This window comes from Bacillus rossius, chromosome 5 (assembly GCF_032445375.1).
Source record: "Bacillus rossius redtenbacheri isolate Brsri chromosome 5, Brsri_v3, whole genome shotgun sequence".
NCBI classification, from domain to species: domain Eukaryota; kingdom Metazoa; phylum Arthropoda; class Insecta; order Phasmatodea; family Bacillidae; genus Bacillus; species Bacillus rossius.
The window spans coordinates 79,546,932-79,572,492 of NC_086333.1; the positions used below are offsets into that span (position 1 = coordinate 79,546,932).

A 25,561-nucleotide genomic window follows, 5' to 3' on the forward strand; every position below is an offset into this window, starting at 1 on the left:
CTCTTATGCTACCTACTTTAGATCTCTGTTAATTTCCGCCTTGTGAACCTCCACTTAGTTGAAATTCATTCTCTGAATTTAACCAACAATTGTAAGAATCACTTAATTTTTGAGCTGAGAAAGTAACAAAAAAAAAACAGCTTGCCCGAGACTTGAGTGATTAGGATTCATTAAATCTGTAGATGTATTTAGTGTGCACTTTGTTACTAAAAATTTGTTTTTTTTTTAAAGGAAAACGGTATTCTTTTTTTGTGGACTTTGTAATACATAATACACTAATGAAACTATGTAATGAAGCAATATAACCCTAAAATACAATAGCAACCTTAAATATCCCTGGACGCTGTCACTGAGCCTCTACAAAGATCTTGTAAACAGTTTTCGTTCAAGAAAAAAAGGGCCTTTTAAAATAGTAATAGGTATTATCTTTTGATATTTTAGGGAAAACATAAAGTTTTTATTTTATTTTTGACATTGTACCTCTTTGGTCATTAATTACATATTTAAAGCCTAAGTCCCAGCGTTCTGGCAACACACTTCAACTTGGGAATATTCTTTTCTGCCTGTTTTCCCCATGCACCACTGCTTTCATCAACTGTGGCTCCTATAAATAAACATTTTTAATAATTTAATATTATGGAAAAACTAATAAAGGTGTAATATACAGTTTTCAATGTTATGTTTAGCTAAATGTAGGAACAAATTTATGTTACCCTTTTTAAAATTTACTTGTATTGTTGGTGTCACTTACTGCGGTCATGGAAATGCAGCCCCTGGAGCAATGGCTGCAGTTGACCCTAGGTCATGTGACAGAGCAGACTCGTTCCTAGTCGTCGCTCGGTGGTGTTGCTTGTTGCTCGTCCGCAAGCCATCCACACGTGTGGCGGAGCGGCGGCCCCACGCTGGCCAACTGTTCGCCAAGTGTTTGTGTAAATAAGTGTATTTTCGTGACTGTATTTGAGAGCACTGCCATGCCACAGTAAGGCTGAGTTTATAAACTACGCAAGTATTGCAACGATGCAACAAGCAAGTCACCTCAATGTTTATAACTTAACTGTACCCCATCAGAAAACATATTTCTACCCCGGGCTTCTCTTAACAATCCATGTTTATAATGAAAACAAAAGAAATTTACAATTATTTGGTCTGAGAGTGTTATTATCTTTCACTATTTGAAAGTTCAATATGTTTAAACATGATTTATGTAATAAAAATAACACAGGATTTCTATCCATATAATGTCTATGTCTTTAAAAGTTTTAGGGACACATATCTTCGAATATGGCCGTCGAAAACGCAAGCCAAAATGTAATAAAATAAAGGGAGTTGAACAATAATTGCACTGCGTTATTGCTCCTTGATTAGTTTATAAACCGATGTTCAAAAATGTGGTTGTTGAACATCTTGCATAGTTCATAACCAGGCCTCTAGTCTTGGAGCTCTTAAGTGTTCTTTGACATGATGGCTACCTCTTCGAGGGCACTGCCCCACGGTCCATCGTCCGTTGGAACGTTAGGGGAAAGGCGTACCCTCCCTCTGGTTGATCGTGTCGATGTCTCGGGCCGGTCGATCCACGACCTGCCCCTTCAGCAAGGGCTGCAGAGCTGGACGACTGGACAAGCGTCAGGCACATCCTCCAACTGCCCAGGCCGGCTCGCGACTTTGTCATGCGTAACGTGGCCTTTGTTGGAGTAAAAACAATATTTGTAATTTGACTTAAACATTTTGCATTGTTCTTCTAGTTAACTCTGTACAAAACTTCTTGGAACTATTATGTATTAACAAAATTTGAAGCAGTATTGAACCAAGAAATATATTTTTTCATAATAACAATAAAACAATTTTCATGTCTGCCTACCTAAGAATTTTTTCGCAACAGCCTATATCAACCTAGCAAAATTTAGTAGTAAAACTAAGTTATAGCACTTTTTATAAAATTAATTTCATTTTGCACATGTTTCCAAACTACACAGTATTTGATCCAAATCTGAAGAAGTTATCTTGACTATTAATTCTAAAGTTTCATGTTCCTTTTGAAGCTCTTGTCATTTAAAGCAGTTGACTACACCCGCTGAACTTAAAACTCGTAAATATGTAGGTAGTACGGTCTGCGTGGCTTTTCGTCCATTCTACCATTTACAATAGGTAATAAATGCATTAACATAAGATTATACAAACTGTAGACAGGCATGTAAAACAATATTTTTCATAATTTGGTTTTAGAAAAAAAAGTACTTTTTAATTTATTTTTATGTATCAGTTATCATTTATCATACCGCAAAAAATGAAGGCTTTGGGATGATTGTGTCACCTAACACAATGCTGTAATAAACAGAACTGCAAAAAATAATTGCTTACATAAAAAGCATTAATTAAATTATTAATTCGATAAGTATTTAAGCTTAAAAGTTTTTTTTTGAAAAAAACAGTTGGCACATTAATGTACGGTAGTATTTTACCATAAAACATTATGAAAAAAAAATCTTCATTGTGCAATACAAATGGTAAAGAACACTCGTAGCAATTTACACTTTGTTTCCATGTCCAAACGAAAACCTCGACTAGCAAATTTCACCACGGAATGTTGGTCGCTCGCCAGTCACGCCTTCACGTGCTGCAGAAACTGTGCCATGCCATGTGCTGTTCCGGAAACACCCTGCATGGTCGGGACAGCGAGCTATCCCATCACCAGGAGTGCGTTTGTAACGTGTTGCCTCCGGGTCGACCCTACTCTAGTTCCAGCTAGTGACGATGTGTGTGTGTGTGTGTGTGGTTGAACCTCTAGGCTGCACGTGGACAACTACTACGTACTTCATGAGAACTCACTTTGAGTTGACATGTTCCTTTAGCCGTTGTGCACACTTAAAATTGGTCGGAAGGCTACAACCATAACAAGACAAAATAGCAAACCCAGATCTTGTTTCCATTTTATAAACTCATCATCTTTGACTATTTAACTTAAAACCATTTTTGAAAATTTTACTTGATAGTAGCAAAGTCATATTTTTGAAAGATATGACTAGAATCTTGAAACTATCTTTTGTGTGAAATTTTACTAGCTTCAAACTCTGATGAAAGCAAAAACAAATATTAATGCTGTTGAAGATATGTTTGCAACTGCTATGGCTATTAATATAGTTTGTCTTTATTCTGAACTTACTCTAGCGAATCGGTGAACACGGACAAACGTTGTTCAAAACACTTCCACAAACTGGTAAAAAAAGACAAAAACTAAACTGGAACGGAGTGTGTGCAGATAGTATGTAGCTGCGTGCGCTTTTGTAATGTTTATTTAAATATTTTTGGAGTTCTGTGTAACTGCTGCATAGTTTACTTCAACTGTATTTTGAGGTTGATAGTGTTGACTTACAAATGCAAATATGTACTGATTGAGGAGGGTGTCTGGAAGCAGTGCTGAGAAGTTTGTGCAATGCAGTGTGTCACGTTTGTGTGTATTTTAATGTAAATGAAACATGAAATTGTAGAGCACATGTTGGATTCTTTGTAACAGATGGACTTAACATCTAATCTCAGGATGTGTTTACATCGGTACATTGATCTACAAAATTATATTGTCACATGACTTGATATTGTAGACATAATCTATGACACATTTTCATAATTTGCATTCTTTTGTGGTAAAATTAAAAGAACTATTTTGAACCACGTCTCAAGATTATTTATAAAGCGTAAGAAATTCTGAAATGGAAGTTGTCGGGTAGGGATTAGCAACTCACAGACGTAGAGATGGTTTAGTCATACTGATGCACAACACACATCACAACTCGTAATGGTTAGTGATGCTAGGGAAAGTGAACAATAGCTCTTGGCTTGCACTTGAGTGAGCATCTAATACCTGATTATGGGAGTATACGTAATTGTTATTGCCTAACCTTATTCAGTGAAACCACAAAATAACTTGCCACTCCCAACTCCAGCCAGAAGTACTTAGTTTAATTCTGAGGAATAGCATCGGATGTGGTGACAGACATTTCTCCGGGACGAACACTTGGCGTGGATGTTTGTTTAGTTGTGACGGACACGCACAGACACATAGATAGTCCCTGCATTGTTCCTCTCACAAGTGCAACAGGGTTTTGCACACCATTCATGACATGTCTATTAAAAAATAATGTAGTGTCTGTTTCATTAAAAGCTATGAAAAGAATATTTCTGTTCTTCACATTGCAGCATTTTACCACAAAACATCGAAGTGAACCACGTGGTATCTAAAAAAAAATATTTCTCTAGGATCAAGTCAGGATGTTCGTTTTAAATGCATCAGTGCTCTGCGGGAGAGAGCAGGCGGGCCCCTCGCTCACTTGGTCCTGGGGTCGTGCGACGCGGGCAGGAAGTAGAATATCCAGTAGACGGCGTTGAAGACCATGAACGAGACGGGGAAGATGACGCGCGAGTACTTGTCGATCAGGTTGACGTCCTTGATGCGCGGGATGGAGGCGCGCAGGGCCGAGGCGCCGCGCCGCAGGGCGGTGAAGACACGCGGCCGGTGATGCGGCGCGGCGCCGCGCGGGCCCCGGAAGCGCAGGCCGGCGTGGCTGTGCGAGCGGCTCATGCGGAAGCTGGGCGGGAAGCGCGCGGGGTCCAGCGTCTCCGCAGACGTGCTCCGGCCGTCGTGGCGGTTGCGTATGGACGGGATGGGCGACATGCGCAGGTCCTGCAGCTCGATGATCTCGTGCTGCGCCGACGTGCCGGGCCGTGCGGTCGCTGGAACACACGTCAGCTCTGCACCTCCGCGGTGCCTGATTAACCCTCAGGCTGATTAGGCTGCAGCCTAGGGCGCGAGGATCGTGTCTTCGCATGCACTATTAATCTAGCATCATTGCATCTACCCTACATGTTTCAATCAGACCGAGACGAAACACTAAAACCAAATGCGCTGTGTACTGAAAAAGCTTGGGACTCCATGATTTATAGGTAATATGAACCATGTTAATATTTTCACACTAGTAAACAAAGTCAAAGCTAATACACTATTTTTTAGGCCGACCGTAGCACACACACACACACACACGGGGGGGGGGGGGGGGGGTTGTCGTACTCATGATTAGCCTAAACTTACTTTAGCAAATCACTGAACACGGACAGATGTTTTTCGAAACACTTCCACAAACTGCTGGCAAAGACAAAAACTAAACTGGAACGGCATGTCAGCATGTTATATAATTAAAAAAACTTTTCACAAGATTTTTTACTCTGTAGTAGTTTCATAGATGCAGGTACAGCGAAAGCTCTTTACTCTAGCATGTCGGGGACCATGGGCTTTGCCAGGTTATGGAACACACCAATGTAGTTTATGAAATGGGAAAACCGTGGATCACCGCAAAGTTAATGTACATGCGATAACACAGGCCTGATAAAGCATTTACACTTACTCCTTTGAAATATTTTGCAATGATTTTTCCAGTGGTTTCTTAAGGAAATGTTGGATGATTTGTTAGTGAAAAAAATAATGTATTTAATTTTACACTGCCAAATCACAAGGTCCACCCTGGATTTCGAACCAGACACAGCAGGTGATGGCAAATGTGATATGACGTGTAAGGAGTGGGGATTGTCGTGCCGAACCTAGCTTGTGATGTGATCTTGTACAATGTGACAGGACATGTAAGGAAATGGGATTGTTATCGTGCTGTAACTAGGTAGCTTGAGATGTGATAGGACATGGAAGGAGTTGGGATTGTCGTGCTGAACCTAGCTTGTGATGTATTCTTGTACAATGTGATAGGACATGTAAGGAGGGGGATATTCATCGTGCTGTAACTAGGTAGCTTGTGATGTGATCTTGTACAATGTGACAGGACACGTAAGGGATTGGGATTGTCGTTGTGCTGTAACTAGGTAGCTTGTGATGTGATCTTGCACAACGTGACAGGACGCGTGAGGGGTTGGGAGTGCTGGGCCGCACCTGGCTTGGAACGCTTCTCCTCCGCCTCCTTGGTCTTCTTAGTCTTCTTCTTGGCACGCGCCCCCCAGTAGGTGTAGTTGACGGCGGCGTACTCGAGCAGCGCGGCGAACACAAACACGAAGCACATCACCAGGTAGATGTCGATGGCTTTGACGTAGGAGATGCGCGGCAGCGAGGATCGCACGCCCGTGCTGATGGTCGTCATGGTCAGCACCGTCGTGATGCCTGCACACGGACCGTTTGACCCTTCTTTAGCCTTGGGGAATGGTCACTTCACTATTTTTTTAAAATTTGAATGGTCAACAGATTTACACCAATGACCAGAAGCCCAAACTCCTTAAATCACCTCTTTATTAATCACAATTTTTTTTTTTTTGTAATTCACATCTATGTTTAACCCAGGACTCTATCCCAAAACCCCTCGCACCCTCGCACCATATGCCGGTGTGCTTCAGACTACGTTATGTTATAACCTTCAAAGTAACATGAAAGTTGATTCCAACTTTTCCACACTTTACATTTTCAATATTTAAAAACAACCTGATTTTTGGATCAACATAGCTGGGATGAAGTAACCTCTAGCTGTGGTATAAGGTGTAATCTTTGACAGGTTATTGCTAGTGTTGATACAAATTATTTATTCCAGTTTTCCAATTTTGTGATTTGGGTTGTGATATGATAAATACTTAAGTAGTGTAATTTATGTATAATTTCGACCAAATACTTTAAAGATATAACATTTTAGATAAATTTAGTAGGTAGGCATGTTTAAAAGTAATATTTGAAGATATAAACTGTCTGCATGTGGTGTACCCCTAGATCTTAAGAGATGGGTACAACATAGCATTTCAAAACCCCCATAATTGAACCGTCTCATTAATCAATATTATAAAGAATTTTTCATACAGTAATCCAGTTGGTCCCAAGAAAACATGCACATTCTAATAATTTGACGAAAATCTTATTTCTGTTTACATAGATATTTTTTTAAATAGAATTATTGAAGAAACAATTTTATAATCATGGAATACAAAAAAAAATCAAAAACTATTCTAAAATTTTTAATCTTGAACTAAAATTCTTTACTGACAGTGACATAACCAGTACAGTTAATTCACATGATCTAGAAAAAAATTTAATAGGCACGTTCATGTTCATTGAAATGAATGATGATTGTCAACAGAATGTTTTGAGCAAGTTGGAATGGCAAATGAAAACTCAATTCGTAATATTATTAACACATGGCTAGTTACACTGATAAAAACACAACAAAAACTAAAACAGTGGTCTGGCTACAATCCCATATGTTTATTTAGGGTTTTTGGCCTTTGAAAAATTAATCCTGTTGTATTGATAGTAAATATAAGGAAATAATTGAATTAGAATAGATTTCGTAATAATTAACACAGGAATTGCAAAATTAAATTTTTTTCTTCTTAAGAAATTGTACCGTGATGTTTATAGCTAAAATTTGTAAAATCTAGTCAACAAATGCATTTTCTTATTTACGAAATAAAATTTTTAAATTATGACGTAGTAGAACCATCAGAGCGTTTGATTGGCCAATAAAAAATAAGATTTTCAGCAACCATAGTACACACCTATTATAAAACCACACTTGTGTAAATGCTTCCCAAGATTGAAAAGCATGAAGATAAATCCTCCCCCCCCCCCCCCCCCTCCATAATCTAAATCCTAAAAAAAAATAATATTATCACCACCAACAAATGGAAAGAAATCGAAAGTAACCAGCGGACAAAGTAATTCTATCACCCCTCTCTTATATCCCGGAAATGAAATTCTGCACATGCTCCGTTGCGCGATGCAGTGTTTTGCTATGAAAAGCTTATGTTGACTGTGGCCGGGCCTTTAGCGAAACTTCACACCGGCTCAGACCAGTTCGGCGACTAGGGTGTCGCGGAGCTGTCACTGTCATCACTGCCCACGGCGACCCGCCTGCTTGTCTGTGCCTGTCTGTGGCATCGATCCAGGAGGCTCCAAGACAGCCGAGTGCCCCCCGTTATCTCTTGGTTAGTGTCTGTGTGTGCGTTTATCGTCTGTTTTAGGTTAGAATGGTTCTGGTGTCTGTGGTAGAACATAGGCGTCGCAAGGATATATTTTTTGGGAGGGGGACTGCAATTGATTTAGTTGTTGAGGAATATCCTTCCCCTGGGAAAAAAGCGGGGGGTCCGAGGGTCTTCCCCCGGGAAAATTTGGGGTTTGAAGGTGCAAAAAGGTAGTTTTTATGAATTTTTCTTTCCTAAATATATTAATTATAGTTGGTTGCAATATATAATTTATTTTTTATAAAATTATTTTCAGAGAAAAAATTTGTAAAAACACAGTGCTCACATTACCACGATTGGACTAAATGCACCATGCGCAACATATGGGTTCTATCACAGAAATCATATTAATAATATAACTACGAAACTATATTATTGTAGGGGACGAAATGGAAGACTTTTATTATTGGGGGGGGGGGGGGGGAAGGACGTGTCCCCCCCGTCCCCCCCGGTTGCGACGCCCATGGGTAGAAGGTGGCTACTGTGGTGGACTTCACACCGGCCGCCTCGCTGTTGAGCAACGTGACTCCCGACGAGGATGATAAGGGGGGAAGGGGGGGGGGGGGGGTGAGACGGGAACGTACCGAGGGCGACGCGCGCGCTGGTGGCCTCGTGGTTGATCCAGAACGACACCCACGACAGCATCACGATGAGGATGGACGGCAGGTAGGTCTGGAACACGAAGTAGCCGATGTTGCGCTGCAGCTTGAAGGACAGCGACAGGCGCTGGTAGTTGCCCGTCGCCAGCTTCTCCTTGCGGTCGTTCACTTCGTAGCCGATGATGGTGAACTGCGGCAGCTCGGCCTCCTCCACGCCTCGCACGGGGGTGTCCTTCCAGTACATGACCACGTCCATGACCGTGTAGCCGTCTGCAAGCACGGAGCACCCGTCACACTAGCACACTAGCGCCCTGCGGCGAGGCTACCTCCACGCCTCGCACGGGGGGTGTCCTTCCAGTACATGACCACGTCCATGACCGTGTAGCCGTCTGCAAGCACGGAGCACCCGTCACACTAGCACACTAGCGCCCTGCGGCGAGGCTACCTCCACGCCTCGCACGGGGGGTGTCCTTCCAGTACATGACCACGTCCATGACCGTGTAGCCGTCTGCAAGCACGGAGCACCCGTCACACTAGCACACTAGCGCCCTGCGGCGAGGCTACCTCCACGCCTCGCACGGGGGTGTCCTTCCAGTACATGACCATGTCCATGACCATGTAGCCATCTGCAAGCACGGAGCACCCGTCACACTAGCGCCCTGGCGCCCTGCGGCGAGGCTACCTCCACGCCTCGCACGGGGGTGTCCTTCCAGTACATGACCATGTAGCCATCTGCAAGCACGGAGCACCCGTCACACTAGCGCCCTGGCGCACTGCGGCGAGGCTACCTCCACGCCTCGCACGGGGGTGTCCTTCCAGTACATGACCATGTCCATGACCATGTAGCCATCTGCAAGCACGGAGCACCCGTCACACTAGCGCCCTGGCGCACTGCGGCGAGGCTACCTCCACGCCTCGCACGGGGGTGTCCTTCCAGTACATGACCACGTCCATGACCATGTAGCCATCTGCAAGCACGGAGCACCCGTCACACTAGCGCCCTGGCGCCCTGCGGCGAGGCTACCTCCACGCCTCGCACGGGGGGTGTCCTTCCAGTACATGACCACGTCCATGACCATGTAGCCATCTGCAAGCACGGAGCACCCGTCACACTAGCGCCCTGGCGCCCTGCGGCGAGGCTACCTCCACGCCTCGCACGGGGGGTGTCCTTCCAGTACATGACCACGTCCATGACCATGTAGCCATCTGCAAGCACGGAGCACCCGTCACACTAGCGCCCTGGCGCCCTGCGGCGAGGCTACCTCCACGCCTCGCACGGGGGGTGTCCTTCCAGTACATGACCACGTCCATGACCATGTAGCCATCTGCAAGCACGGAGCACCCGTCACACTAGCGCCCTGGCGCCCTGCGGCGAGGCTACCTCCACGCCTCGCACGGGGGTGTCCTTCCAGTACATGACCATGTCCATGACCATGTAGCCATCTGCAAGCACGGAGCACCCGTCACACTAGCGCCCTGGCGCACTGCGGCGAGGCTACCTCCACGCCTCGCACGGGGGTGTCCTTCCAGTACATGACCATGTCCATGACCATGTAGCCATCTGCAAGCACGGAGCACCCGTCACACTAGCGCCCTGGCGCCCTGCGGCGAGGCTACCTCCACGCCTCGCACGGGGGTGTCCTTCCAGTACATGACCATGTCCATGACCATGTAGCCATCTGCAAGCACGGAGCACCCGTCACACTAGCACACTAGCGCCCTGCGGCGAGGCTACCTCCACGCCTCGCACGGGGGTGTCCTTCCAGTACATGACCGTGTAGCCGTCTGCAAGCACGGAGCACCCGTCAGCCTAGCGCCCTGGCGCCCTGCGGCGAGGCTACCTCCTCTGCAGTCAGCCCGCGACACCACGAGTGTACCTACAGTCATAGTCTTCTACTTGCGAAGACTATACAGCGTGTAAGGCATGGAACTAGGATCGGTGTTCCACCCCCCCCCCCCCTCCCGCCTTCTACACAATTTTACAGTTACGCGCTACGTTATAATTGCATGGTTATTTCTTACATAAACTCTTTTTAGAATGTTATTTAACCTGGAAATACAGTTTATTAATATGGTTACTATTTTATAAGTCCATGCTAGGCATTGTTTTTAAAATTATTTTACTTTAAAATAACCACAGCAAGTAGGTATTTATATTTATTTCACGCACTAAGAAAAAAATGAAAATAGTTTCAGAAAAATAAAATTAGCTTTAGGTGTGTAAAATCTTCTAAAATTTCATAGGATAAAAAAAATGTTAAATTTTTTTATTTTGAAAAAAATTATAATAGTTACACATTTAAAAATAAACAGGGCTGGGCCCTGGACTCAGGGGTCCACCCAGCCCCATCCTTGTGGGGCCTCGTTGTAAGGGCTCTATATACGCCATAAATTTAGAAATCGGAGGATACATATAAGTCTTTATGGAAGATGGCGGTTAATCAACAAATATGTTATTTTCAAAAAAATAATTAAATTGCAACACTAGTGAGCTACTTGTTAGGAACAGCTAAAAATTCATCCTTGACAGTGCAGATAATATTGGTTGGTTAGCAGTTTTCTTTTTGTGTGTGGGTGCGATAGAGACATTTCGCTGGCATGTCAACGCATGTAATCTCGTCCTGCAGGTACGCGTGTGTGCTAAGCAAGCCACTGATCAGGTGTGAATTCAAACTTTCACTATAGTCTCCATGGATAATCTAACTTGACTAATCCAAGCTTGTGACAAGCTTGCGAATGTATGACTGGCTATACGCCAAATAAAGCTTGAATGGGTCTTGAGGGGACAGTTATCGGGAATCCATATCTTTCATGGTGGAGGAAGGTCCGTGGCGCACTAAGATAAATTAATAACTAAAGGAAATATATGTGGGTGTTTGCTTGGAGTCGTCTTGGGGGATGGACGTATCGCCAGGAGAAGGGGGTGTCTCCCATTTCAGGTCAAGATTTTATATTTACAGTAATTATAGATACACTAGTGGACTTTTTAAATTGTTTAACTTTAACGAAATAAAAAAAATATATACGGCACATAGGTACTTTTTTTCATTATTAGCTGCCAAAGTTACATTTTTACCTTTTTTGGGTTGTACAAATAAGGAGAATTTAATTTATTGCAGAACTGAAACTTTTTAGCTTTAACTGCAATGCCACTGGCTACTTCATGATATTGGTTTGCATTTATATCACAAAAACTAAATTTCATGTTTCTTGGGTGTCAAAATCGTAACAAATTTGAGAATTTTTAAATGCCAGGTAAAATTAATTAATATTTTTTGAAAGAATTTCAAACCATTTCTTGAAGTAGCCAGTGGCATTGCAGTTAAACCTAAAAAAGTTCAAGTTCTGCAATAAATTAAATTCTCCTTATTTGTACAACCCAAAAACGTAAAAAAATGTAACTTTGGCAGCTTATAATGCAAAAAGTATGCGCCGTATATTTTTTTAATTTCGTGAAAGTTAAACAATTGAAAAAGTCTGCAATGTTTATCTGTAATTACTGTAAATATAAAATCTTGACCTGAAATGGGATGCACCCATTTAAGTGGTATTTCAGCCAGTGGGTGAGCGAGACACACGGACACCTCTAGGTCTAGCCACGGTACCGGCTAACTTAGTCCCGGCACTTTGAGGCATACCTACGTGACTTTTCGAACCACAGCTCATTTATCCTGGCTTTTTGACGTGATAACGTCTTGTAAATCGATGAACGCCGGCTGCACGCACAAAAAAAATTGTCACGTTCCGCCTGAGCCGAGCGTGCAAGAACCGGCCAACCACCGTGCGAGAGAATCTTCTATAATATAACAAACAGGTTAAGGCTGGCTTTCTAATTAATTGTCCGTGATTATATTTAAACAAATTATTTAAATTAAATTTGCAAAAAAGTGTAAATAATATTTGAAAATTAAAAAAAAGTATACAAATTTTTCATCAATGTTTTCTTATGGCGTTATAACATAAAATTATCGTCTGTAAACCGACTTTACAGACAACCCCCCGCTTTTTTTATTGTTTTATATTTGGAAAGGATGCCAGTGTCTCCCGCTGCTGGCTATGCGCTCGAACACGTGAGTCTCACCGCAGGGTTTGCAGGTCGCGCAGTGGGAGCGACCCAACAGCGCCACGCAGTACACCAGGCTCGAGTCAAGCTTGCAATGGTTTAGTGCGTCAGCTTGAATTTAGCTTGAGTCGAGGTGACAAACCACATGACATTAGTTCCAAATCTTAAATATCTTAAAGTTCTTCACCGATTGCTTTGAAATTTCTGACACAACGTTGCATTCGAATACGCACATTTCTTTTTATATAGGTACATACGTCACTTCTGTGACAGGTGAAAAGATAAAAAAAAAAATTGGTTGTCTGTAAAGTCGGTTTACGTAAGATAGTTTAACGTGACAACGTCATAACAAAACATTGATGAAATTATTGCATACTTTTATGAATAAAATTGAATCATTTTTATTGAATTATCACTATTTTGTATGGATACAAAGAAGGAGTGAAATGAAATCTACAATTTAATTGATAAATTTACTTTTATTTGCACTCATTAATTCAAAATATGTTTATTACTTTAACGAACAGATTATTTCAACTATAACCTTTATACATGTTTGCTATTTAACTTGTTCCGATCTGTGTTATTGTGTTAACGATAGGACGATGATAGGAAAAGTAGGAAACGAATGGGAGTGTTTCAAGTTTAATGTGCCTCGAAAAAAGTCAAATCGATGGTTGTTCCAATCGAGTGGAAGAGAGATAGATGCGGCGAAAGCGTACAATGAGCGTAACGGGACAATGTGCGTTACGGGACACTTTTTCGTGCGTGCAGCCGGTGTTCATCGATTTATTAGACGTTGTCACGTCTAAAAAAAAAAAAAAGGAAATGACTGAGGCAATGCGAGGCATGCACGGATGAAGCTGGAGCGGCCACTCACAGCTCTCGATCTCCACGGTGCAGTTCTGGTAGTCGAGCGGGTAGTAGTGCAGGTCCATCATGCAGGCCAGCGTGGTCGTGAAGCGCATGCCGTAGGTGATGCTGCCGTCGCCGTGCAGCCGCACCAGCTTGTTGCGCTCCGTCACGTCGTGCAGGAAGCTGCGAGCCGCAAGCAGCGCTCACACGGGCCCTCGCGAGCAAGCATCCACCCACACCACGACACTAGCACCACCACGACACTAGCACCACTAGCACCACTAGCACCACCCACACGGGCCCTCGCGAGCACAGCCATGGGCGTCGCAACCGGGGAGGGGGGGGGGGGGGGACACACCTCCCCAATAATAAAAGTATTCAATATCGTCCCCTCCAATAATATATTTAGTTTCGTAGTTATATTAAAAAGGTATGATTTCTGTGATATAACACATATGTTGCGCATGGTGCATGTAGTCCAATCGTGGTAATGTGAGCACTTTTTAATTCGATCTTCGTGTAAAATCAAAATCAGGTCCCATACCGAATACAGATATTGTTAACTGTGTTTATACAAATTTGTTCTCTGAAAATATTTTTTAGAAAAAAATAAATTATATATTGCAACCAACTATAATTAGAATATTTAGGAAAGAAAAATACTTAAAAACAACCTTTTTGCAGCTTCAAACCCCAAATTTTCCCGGGGGAGGACCCCCGGTCCCCCCGCTTTTTTTTTTTTTTTCCCAGGGGATGGATATTCCTCAACAACTAAATCAATTGAAGTCGTCCCCCCCCCCCCCCAAAAAATATATATATATATATATATATCCTTGCGACGCCCATGTCACAGCTCTCGGGATGGGAGGCCTTCATTTCACAGACTAGAGAGCCAAACGCTCGATCGTGCATCTTCGGTTTTTTTTTGTTCATTGTAAAAGGTTAGGTTAGCTACATTATAAATACTTTAAAACATTGTGGACGGTTGATTTGGTTAGGATAGCTACATTAAAGATACTGTGAAATCATGTAAACGATTTCCTAGCCCTGGATCGCTACATATTAAAAAGTTATTTTCTAAGCAACCATAAAATGATTTTACAGTATTTATTTTTAGTGTAGCTATACTTAACCTAATATAACCAATCGTCCACAATGTTTTAAAGTATTTATAATGTAGCTAACCTATCCTAATCGACCGCAAAATTTAATGCCACGCTGGTTTATACAATGAGATAGAACGGAAAAAAAAGCGAGCATGAACTTCGGGTGTGGCTCTCTCGTCTGTGAAATGAAGGCTTCTCCGTTATGTCAGGTTACCGCGGAGGCCAGCGAAGAGAAGCTCTGTCGTCTCGACCGTCAGGGAATGTTTTTGCCACATGAGGATCACAATTAAACTTCAAACGAAAAAAAAAAAAAAAAAAAACACGTAGAACTGAAATTACAGATTCAATCTTAGCAAATTGCAAAACACAAAAAGCTTTACGCCCAGAAGTCACCATTTTACGTAGGTGGCGCTGAAAGTGAAAACAAACAACAACAAAGTAGTACATACTCGCACATGAGTTTACATGAGTTACTCTTTGACCGTGGCTTTGAACAAAAACTCTACAATTGTTACAGTTGATACTATTAAAATTTATAACTGGGACATTCTTTTATATATTTTATATTACGTATATCTAGAGACAGGAAAAATTCTCGGATGAATTTCGCATTAGGCTAAAATCCAAACACGTTAAACTTCGTGTTGCTACAGCGTTTGTACCTCATTTTATCTTAAGGAATCTGAGGCAATGGAAACCCTTCAACACGATACTTGTCAAATAACAAGCATCCCAGTTAACAGGTCCCACGAGTCGGTAGCCAATGAGCACGTAGAGGTTAGTGCAATATATCCTAGAGGTCAATGAACCCGCGAAAATTTTCCATTCCCTACGCATAGTTTATCTCTCCCATTGTTTTTTGAGCTCCCAAAGGGTTGTGTAAAAATGAAAAGGGCCGTGACCGCCATACCCCGAGAACACACTCTAGCGTGCTCGCCAAGTGTACTCGCCAAGTGTACTCGCGAGGAAGCGCCAGTTCACCAGGATTGGGAACCGGCTGGGCTGAACACATAAAAAAAATCCTGTACTTAAACAAAAGACTCCTTTGGAGACCATTTGCCAAGAAAACGTTCATAATACTACAATAAACATACTTTACTTTGTACAACACATGGCTATGGTTATTTTCGCTTGTATGAAATACGTTTTTCATGACAATACTGAGTATTTCTTACAAAAATTGGTGAATAAATTTATATTTTAATTGACGTTTCATTCAAGCATAATATATATTTTAACCACGGTAAAGATAATAGAATATTCAACAACTGGGCTTTGTTTTGTTTTATTATGCTGATTAATGTGAGCAGTTAATACTGGAATGCTATTCGGGGAACGGTTTGCAAACACTTTAACTATTGGAGGTACTGGGACAACACAAAGCATGAACGCCCGTATAAGAATCCGACCCTAGAATTACTGCGAACACTATTTTGTATTTAATACAATTTCTTGGACATATGCCATTGCGTTTTTGCACAGTTCGTCATAGAAAAAATTGAAGAACGCAAATTAAGTAATAAAAATGAAAACACAAACTCACGGGGAAACAAGCCTAAATCAGCTATGTCAAAGAGATAAACCCAGCGATGTAGGCTACCTAAACTGGTATTATTGACAACACAACGACGATAGCACATAAGAACACATTCAAACTTAATGTCAGACAACACAAGAATTCAGTTGAAGGAATTAGGTCATGAAAAAAAAAAACATTGATGAAATGATTGCATACATTATGAATAAAATTGAAACATTTTTATTTTAATAATAAAATAATAGATACTTGAAATTATACTAGTAATCAGATTTTTAAAATGCAAGAATAATTAACCTTTATTGCCGAAATTGTTGTTGTAATAAGCAATGAAAACCACATTAACTTTTCACTTCACTTTATAAACAGTCGAGTGGAAGAGAGATAGAAGCGGCGCAAGCGTAAAATGAGCGTAACGGGACACAGCGTAACGGTACAATGTGCGTAACGGGACACTTTTTCGTGCGTGCAGCCGGCGTTCATCGATTTATTAGACGTTGTCACGTCAAAAAATGCAAAGATGAACAAAGTGGGCTAACAACGTAGATACATTTTCAACAATAACTGTAATTACAGGCAGACAAGAAAATCTGTAAAACGCAGCAAATACACGAACACAACGATGAAGATGAACCACAATGACAACACCAACGAACACAGCAGGTCTCCTGTTTCCTGTGGGTTTATGTTTTCATTTTTATTTCTTAATTTTCGCTGTTCAATTTTTTTTGACGCGATAACGTCTTATAAAACGATGAACGCCGGCTGCACGCACGAAAAATTGTCACGTTCCGTCTGAGCCAAGCGTGCAAGAACCGGCCAACTACCGTGCGAGAAAATATCCTATAATATCAAACAGGTAAAGGCGGGTTTTTTAAAACTAATTGTTCGTGATTATATTTAAACAAATTATTTAAATTAAATTTGCAAAAAACTGAAAATAATATTTGAAAATCAAAAAAAGTATGCAATTTTACATCAATGTTTTCTTATGACGTTATCACGTAAAATTATCGTCCGTAAACCTACTTTAAAGACAACCCCCCTTTTTAAAAAAAAAAAAAGAAGCAAACAACGTCAGACCAATATTGACTTAGCTATCTTCCAACTCTGTATATTAAAACCCCAAAATTTGAATATACGTAGGGAACTAGCTTGGTCAGGTAGTTAATTGACCGTTTTTTTTCCCATGACAAACAGTGCAAATACTGCAATGTCGTATGTATACGAAATTGTATGAAGTCAAAAATCCCCATTGCCTGAATCATTCCAAGAACGTAACTGTTTTGTAATGATACAGCTGTTTTCAGGTAAGTGTGCAAAGTGATTGACAATACAGGAGAGAGACAGACAGACACAGAGTCAGAGAGAGAGAGAGACAGAGACACACAAAGAGAGAGACAGAGGGAGACAGAGAGAGACAGAGATATAGACAGAGAAAGTGACAGAGAGAGACACAGAGACATACAGAGAGAGAAAAAGAGAGAGAGACAGAGAGACAGACAGAGAGACAGAGAGAGACAGAGAGGCAGAGAGAGAGAGACAGAGAGAGACAGAGAGAGACAGAGAGACAGAGAGAGACAGAGAGACAGAGGGAGACAGAGATATAGACAGAGAGAGAGAGACAGAGAGAGACAGAGAGACAGACAGAGAGACAGAGAGAGACAGAGAGAGAGACAGAGAGAGACAGAGAGAGACAGAGAGAGAGAGAGACAGAGAGAGAGTGACAGAGAGAGACAGAGAGACAGAGGGAGACAGCGATATAGACAGAGAGAGAGTGACAGAGAGAGACAGAGAGACAGACAGAGAGAGACAGAGAGAGAGAGACAGAGAGAGACAGAGAGAGACAGACAGAGAGAGACAGAGAGAGAGAGAGAGGCTGGCCCACCTGTTCTTGTCGTTGGCGAAGAAGGTGTCGGGCACCCAGATCTTCTCGGCGAAGTCCCCCGACAGCGCCAGGACGCGGTCGTCGCTGCTGAAGGACAGCCGCTCGTCCTTCCAGTACTGGTTCAGGTACATGGTGATGGTGTAGTCCTGCGGCACACGGTCACGCCCTCCCTTGCCCCAGTCCGCGCGCGACAGAAGCTAAGCCTCTTGCTTGTCACGTAGACGTAACCCCCACATTCGATCACGGTCCCTGGACCCAGGATCGGAGACCATCCCCTCCATTACCCAGTTGTACAGTCACGAGCTACATTATAATTGCTAGGGACCGTAAAATTTCGCGGGTTCAATGACCTCTAGGATGAACTTTATAGTTCTACGTACACTCGGTCAAATGTCACCCTCTCATTGGCTGCTGTCTTGTGAAGGTGTCCCAACGTAGCGGCCTGTGATTCGATACAGCTTCGGTTGAGTGTTTCTCATTGGCCCAGAGTCATCCGGGTGAGTTGTGAGCCAATAGCAGAGGCAGCACTGAGGTATAACTATATGAATTTCAGGCTGTCGTGAAATGAATCCGCGAATTTTTACGATCTCTAATAATTGCTAGAGACCGGTAAAATTTTCGGGTCCATTCGGCGATAGGCTAAAATTCAAATACATATACCTTTTAGATGATTTTTCTATTGGCTTAATGTTAATCTGGAAGAATCTCAACCAATTATAAACCCTCAACCAAAGAAAGATCGAATCGCAGTCAAAACCAGCTGAGACGACTCACAAGTCAGCATCCAATGAACTTGCGTTATTTGCCCGAGTGTACAGGGGAATACGTAGACTATCCCGAAGGCCATCGAAACCGCGAATTTTTCCGGTCCCTAATAATTGCCTGGTTATTTCTTATCTATACTCTTTTTAGAATGTTATTTAACCTGAAAATACATGGTAGGCTATAATTATTATGGTTACTATTTTATAAGTCCAAATTAAGCTTTCTTTATATCATTGTTTTACTTTAAAATAACCATAGCGAGTATGTATATTTATTTCACACACTGAGATAAAAATGAAAATAGTTACAGAATAATAAAATTAGCTGTAGGTGTGTAAAATCTTCTAAAATTTCATTGGATAAAAAAAAATATTAGCTTCTTTTTTAGTTTGTAAACAATTATAATAGTTACACATTTAAAAATAAACGGGACTGGGCCCGGGCCCTGGACTAAGAGGTCCACCCAGCCCCACATCCTCCAAGCCTTTGGTGCCACATACTCCTAGCCTTTCGTGTCACATCCTCCAAGCCTCTGATGCCACATCCTCTTAGCCTTTGGTGGCACATCCTCCAAGCCTCTGATGCCACATCCTCTTAGCCTTTGGTGGCACATCCTCTAAGCCTCTGATGTCACATCCTCCAAGCCTCTGGTGCCACATCCTCTTAGCCTTTGGTGGCACATCCTCCAAGCCTTTGGTGCCACATACTCCTAGCCTTTCGTGTCACATCCTCCAAGCCTTTGGTGCCACATACTCCTAGCCTTTCGTGTCACATCCTCCAAGCCTCTGATGCCACATCCTCTTAGCCTTTGGTGGCACATCCTCCAAGCCTCTGATGCCACATCCTCTTAGCCTTTGGTGGCACATCCTCCAAGCCTCTGATGTCACATCCTCCAAGCCTCTGGTGCCACATCCTCTTAGCCTTTGGTGGCACATCCTCCAAGCCTTTGGTGCCACATACTCCTAGCCTTTCGTGCCACATCCTCCAAGCCTTTGGTGCCACATACTCCTAGCCTTTCGTGCCACATCCTCCAAGCCTTTGGTGCCACATACTCCTAGCCTTTCGTGCCACATCCTCCAAGCCTTTGGTGCCACATACTCCTAGCCTTTCGTGTCACATCCTCCAAGCCTCTGATGCCACATCCTCTTAGCCTTTGGTGGCACATCCTCCAAGCCTTTGGTGCCACATACTCCTAGCCTTTCGTGTCACATCCTCCAAGCCTCTGATGCCACATCCTCTTAGCCTTTGGTGGCACATCCTCCAAGCCTCTGGTGCCACATCCTCTTAGCCTTTGGTGGCACATCCTCCAAGCCTTTGGTGCCACATACTCCTAGCCTTTCGTGCCACATCCTCCTAGCCTTTGGTGCCACATACTCCTAGCCTTTCGTGCCACATCCTCCAAGCCTTTGGTGCCACATACTCCTAGCCTTTCGTGCCACACACTAAAAGCCTCTGATGACACATCCTCCAAGCCTCTGGTGCCACATCCTCTTAGCCTTTGGTGGCACATCCTCCAATCCCTTCAATCTAGCCCCAAACTGACCTGTCAGTACATGCTAGCGGTATGAAGACAGGGTGTTACGAATCTTCAGCAGTGTAGAGGCACACGTCAGGACGGCGAGTGGATTGTCGGGGTAGCTGGTGGTGTGTAGGCATGTTGCATCTAGGGAGGGGGTATCGATTGGCTCGTGGTACCTCCAACCTCTTGGACAGGCGGGATGGCGCGACTTGGTATCGATCTATCAACAGACTCCTGCTGCTCGCTCGCAGGCAGATGACGTCACCACTCTTGTTTCGAGAGGCCTTTGATTAGGGGGGGGAGGAGGGTGGGTTGTAGCAGCACGCTTCTCGCATTATCTCCGCCTCCCCCTGCCGCGGGTCTAGTGCCCTGGAGGCCCTAACTGGCTGGCCCGCATCTTGCACGAAGAAAGCCACTGGAGGGAGTTGAAGCAGGTACCCTGAAGAGACGTGCACTGTTATAAATTCTCACCTTCATGTTACGAAGGACACTGGCTACAAATCATCCAGGGATCTTCGTAAATTTGGGGACACTTAAATCACTTTCTTTGAACATGAATCGAAAGAATATACTTGGTATATTAACAAAACTTTCAAAAACTCTTTAAGAACACTCTTATTTTGTCCACTCGTTAGTTTGTCTTCGTTTAGGACGAAAGTTACAACTCGGAAATCAAAATGCTTCGTAGTTTTTTTTTTTTTACTAAGATTCCGTTATTTGAGATTGTAAAGAGCTCTTCGTTTAATTGAGATCATTTCTTCGTTGAAAAATTCGTATAATTACAGTAACTTCTAACAGTGTGATTGGAAGGCTTTATACAATTTTGTTCCGCGCCAATATTTTGATTTGAATATAGAACGTATTTATTACCGATGAAACCATCTTGGTTTATAATTATCGTTACCTAATGTTGTGGTTAATGAGTTTATTTTTAAAACTAGCTGTTTTAAGTTATATATGTATATAACAACGGTCATGTATTTTCGCGAAAATATTTCAAGACTAGCTGAGAGTTAAAACACGTTAGCATCGTCTGTGTTTCGTGGTTGGTTGAGTTTCTTCTGGGTACTGCAGGTCCGCTGTTAGAACATCGACCATAGTAATTCAGTGCGGAAACAAACGCATCCAGAGTGGCTCCGTCAAATAAAGCAAAGGCTTCCCTTGCAACCAGCGGCTGGTTACAAGGAAGAAACCGCTGGCGTAGTCATGCCGTATTGCAGTCTGTAACGGGCGATCTTTTTTTTGTTTCGCTAAAAAAAAAGGCCTGCCCTTAAATATTACTCGCTGAATAAGATAAATTACAAAAGGTATAATAATAATAATTAAGAATGTTCGCTGGCTTTCACGGCCATTATCTGAAGTAGCTTGGTTTCTGGGTTGTAGCCGTGTCCTTGGCGAATAATCCACCGACGTTTCGGTCGACATTGCAGTCGCCATCATCAGGGAGCAGTTACCTACAGACTAGGTAACTGCTCCTTGATGATGGCGACTACAATGTCAACCAAAACGTCGGTGAATTATTCGCCAATGCCACTACCTACTGACTAGGATGTGTTGGAGGATGTCACACCAAAGGCTTGAAGGATGTGGCATAAGAGGCTTGGAGGATGTGCAACCGAAGGATTGGAGGATGTGACACCAAAGGCTTGGAGGATGAGGTACCAGAGGCTTGAAGTTTGTGGCACCAAAGACATGGAGGAAGTGGAACCAGATTCTTGGAGGATGTGGCACCAGGCGTTTGGAGGATGTGGCACGAGAGGCTTGGAGGATGTGGCTTAAGAGGCTTGGAGGATGTGCCACCGAAGGATTGGAGGATGTGACACCAGACCGGGCTTGTTTGTTTACTATCGTAATAGCTCGCGGATGCGTTTCTGAGGGCAACACGCCGAAGGTAAGATTTAATCCAGTCGCAGCCTTATCTGCCTTTACGGGTCTTTTTATTTTATGACATAGTAAATAGTTATTACACAGGATATTCCCATGAGATTATTTTTGGTTGTATGCATTGTTTGGAGTAGGAGAGCTATTATTGCAAGCTAACAACAATGCGGTCACTGCATGAGACATGCCTTCGAGTGCAGCATAGCTAGATGATGGCCAGATAGACTTGGAGGCATGTCTATAGGGACCAGAAAAAATCGCGGGTTCAATGACCTGCAGGATGAACTCCATAGTTCTACATACACTCTGTCAAATGCCACCCACTCATTGGCTGCTGTCTTGTGAGACGTCCCAACGTAGCAGCCTGTGATTCGATAAATGTTTGGTAGGGTGTTTCTCATTGGCCCAGAGTCATCCAGGTGAGTTGTGAGCCAATAGCAGAGGCATCACTGAGGTATAACTATTTGTATTTTAGCATGTCGTGAAATGAATTCGCGAATTTTTCCGGTCTCTACATATCTATCGTTTCTTCGGCGAAATATCAAGAACATAGGTCATTGCAGTGCATTTGAACGTTGCAGAGAATCCAGTTGAATGATCGGTGCGACGAGCAAGACCGACTCACCATGTTCACCTCGGAGATGGAGTCGAAGCTGGCGATGGTGAGGTCCATGCCCACGTACAGCGGGTCACCTGCAACAAGGGGGCTGGTAGGACACGGCGGACACGACGGACAGACAGCACTGCTTCCTCCCCTCGCCGGAGGGGTCGCTCCCAGGCTGTCTGCTGGCTATGCATGTTATGCAAATGTAAATGAAAAAATAAACAGGGCACTCAGAAAATATTTTTGTTGCTTATTACTAGAGATCTGTAAAATTCGCTGATTCATTTCGCGATAGGATAGAGTCCAGATACTTTAAACATTATTTTGCTTCAGTGACTGGGCCACAGTTTATCTGAAGGACTCTGGGCCAATGGAAAAATCTTTAACAGAAGAATTAGCGAATCACGATCATTCCAGTCAACAGGTGTTACGAGTCGGTAACCAATCAGCAGAGGTAATTTGCACGAGTGCATGGAGGATAATGGAGTCTATCCTTTAGGGATTTGAAATCGCGAATTTTACAGGTCCCTACTTATTACCCATCGTGGAAGTAAGGGCAACCACTCTCAGTACCAGCAACACACTTCTCTGTAACGAGTAGAAACTGCAGGTACAGTATTGTGGTTGCTTCAGCCCAGCTAACTGTTCACCCATATTAACATTCTTAAAGGGATGTGGGTACAGAATTTCAGTTCCTTCGACAATTTGTTGACGTGAATACGTCTTTATAAATTGCTTCCATAGTGGGCGGAAATTAAAAAAAAAAGAATGATGACAAAATCGGAGGATATAGTTTGGAGTTGCAGCTACATATCTATCTAGCTGGGAAAATATTTTTGTTGCTTATTACCCATCATGGAAGTAAAGTGGCTTAACTGGCTTGTTCTGTACCTATAAATATCTAATGCATATATCGAATAAAATACATCATCCACCAACAAAAAAAAAAAAAAAAGGAAGAAAAAATACAAGACGTTAGAGCTATGATTTATTTTTCTGTAGTTCTTGTGGTTCTGACCAAAACGGCAGATAACCCAGAACCAATGTCGATTGAAATATCCACAACATGGAGCGTGAAAGATTGGGGAACAACTTGAACCAGTAACAGAATGCTTTTGCCCACGAACTCCTGGCGAGCAGTCACAAGCACTGCTGCTAATCTGGTGCACACACGAGCCAGCCGCGACTTGGAGGGCCAGCGGTTGGTCGGAGTCGCGCAGAAACAAGGGCCGGGTAAAGTTTGCGCAGCAGCTCGTCCACTCGAGCGCCAGTGCTGCCAACCTGGTGCTGTGGGAGGGAGGGGTGTCGACTGCCATCCGCAGTCAAGAGGCGCTCCAAGACCACCCTGCTGTGCTGCACTCAGCTAGGTAGCACGAAGAAGGAACAGTGTGGCCAGGCCTCTGGCCAAAATACAGTTTTGCCTTTGTAACCATAGATATCAAAAGTTTATACTAGTTTTATTATGTTTTAATATCTTTTTTGAAAATATCTTAATGTTGTATTTAATTATTAGTAGAGACCGGAAAAATTCGCGGGTTCGATTACCTCCAATATAGACTCCAATATCCTCTACACACTCGGGCAAATGCCAACTGTTCATTGGCTGCTGACTTGTGAGTCGTCTCGACTGGATAGACTGTGATTCGACACTTCTACATATTGAATGATGGTCTCTAATTGGCCCTCAGTCCTTCAGATTAACAGTGAACCAATGGCAGAAGCAGCACTAAGGTATAATTATTTGAATTTTAGCATAACACGAAATGAACCCGCGAATTTTTCAGGTCTGCAATTATTACTTATTTATCCTAGGTTTTTTTTAATACTTTCTTGTTGTTTTTAATTTTATTGTATCGCCGGGGAGTTGCGCGAGAATGTTGATTTATAATTACTTTTCATTTACTTATATTTGTTGGTTTTTTTGGTTGTTTCTATAGAAAATATTTTATTCTTAGACTATTTGTATTTTCTAGTATTTCCCACTGTATTTTTAATGTTTTTTTGTAGGTTTCTGTTGGAAGACATTTCGTTATGAGATGTTACTATTCTAGTGGATTCCACTGAATTATTTTGTATATGGTGAATTCTAATTGTTTTAGATGGAGTCTATTGGATTTTGTTGATACTTTTTTTTTTTTTTAGTGTTTTCCCTTGGTTTATGGTTTATAGCTTTTGATTCTGAAAATAAATATTCGGTTGGACATCGTTGGTTTTTTACAGTTAGCTGTTTTACTGTAGTAAATCGGCACTGCTGAAATCAAAACGATTTAATGGCAAAAACATTACAAAAAATTACTGAAAAAAAATACCAACGTAAAACACCCAAAAAATCCAATGAAAAGAAGAAATTAATGTACCTACATAACCCAAACTTATTCAATAGAGAAAAAAAAAAATGAAATGAAGCAGAAAAAAAAACATTGGTTCCAACGGAATACATAACTCAAATGAACGTATTGAAATACCTCGGAACCCAAGCACGCTGATTCATATTCGGTAATGAAAAATTAAAAAAAAAAAGAAGGTTCTCCCCCGACTACGATAATGAGTGACTGCCGCTATAGCAGTCTTTTCCTTTGATTTATTTCGTTACTATTCATGCATTTAATCATTGAAATTCGTTTATATTAAAGTACATTTCACGAAAAATATAATTTAACACGTTTAACTTGCTGGAAAGCCAATTAAAAAACTTCATGAGCTACTTTTTTTTCTTCGTGATTTTATATAATTTTGATGAAAACAAACATTC

At 42.4% G+C, this 25,561-nt stretch overlaps 1 protein-coding gene across 2 annotated transcripts in view; it reads right to left on the bottom strand.

Annotated features, from left to right (window-relative positions):
- Positions 1-750: 750 nt before the first annotated feature.
- Positions 751-25,561, bottom strand: part of LOC134532087 (gamma-aminobutyric acid receptor subunit beta-like) — a 45,364-nt gene continuing 20,553 nt past the window's right edge. The window contains exons 3-8 of one of the 2 annotated variants that reach the window (XM_063368326.1): positions 22,831-22,898; positions 18,041-18,186; positions 13,535-13,692; positions 8,577-8,861; positions 5,927-6,151; positions 751-4,725 (exon numbers count right to left, since the gene is read on the bottom strand). In XM_063368326.1, coding sequence (XP_063224396.1) covers positions 4,319-4,725; positions 5,927-6,151; positions 8,577-8,861; positions 13,535-13,692; positions 18,041-18,186; positions 22,831-22,898 — 1,289 coding nt within the window. In that variant the 3' untranslated portion in view covers positions 751-4,318. Of the gene's footprint in view, positions 4,744-5,926; positions 6,152-8,576; positions 8,862-13,534; positions 13,693-18,040; positions 18,187-22,830; positions 22,899-25,561 lie in introns of both variants that reach the window. The other variant, XM_063368325.1, reaches the window with a different exon arrangement.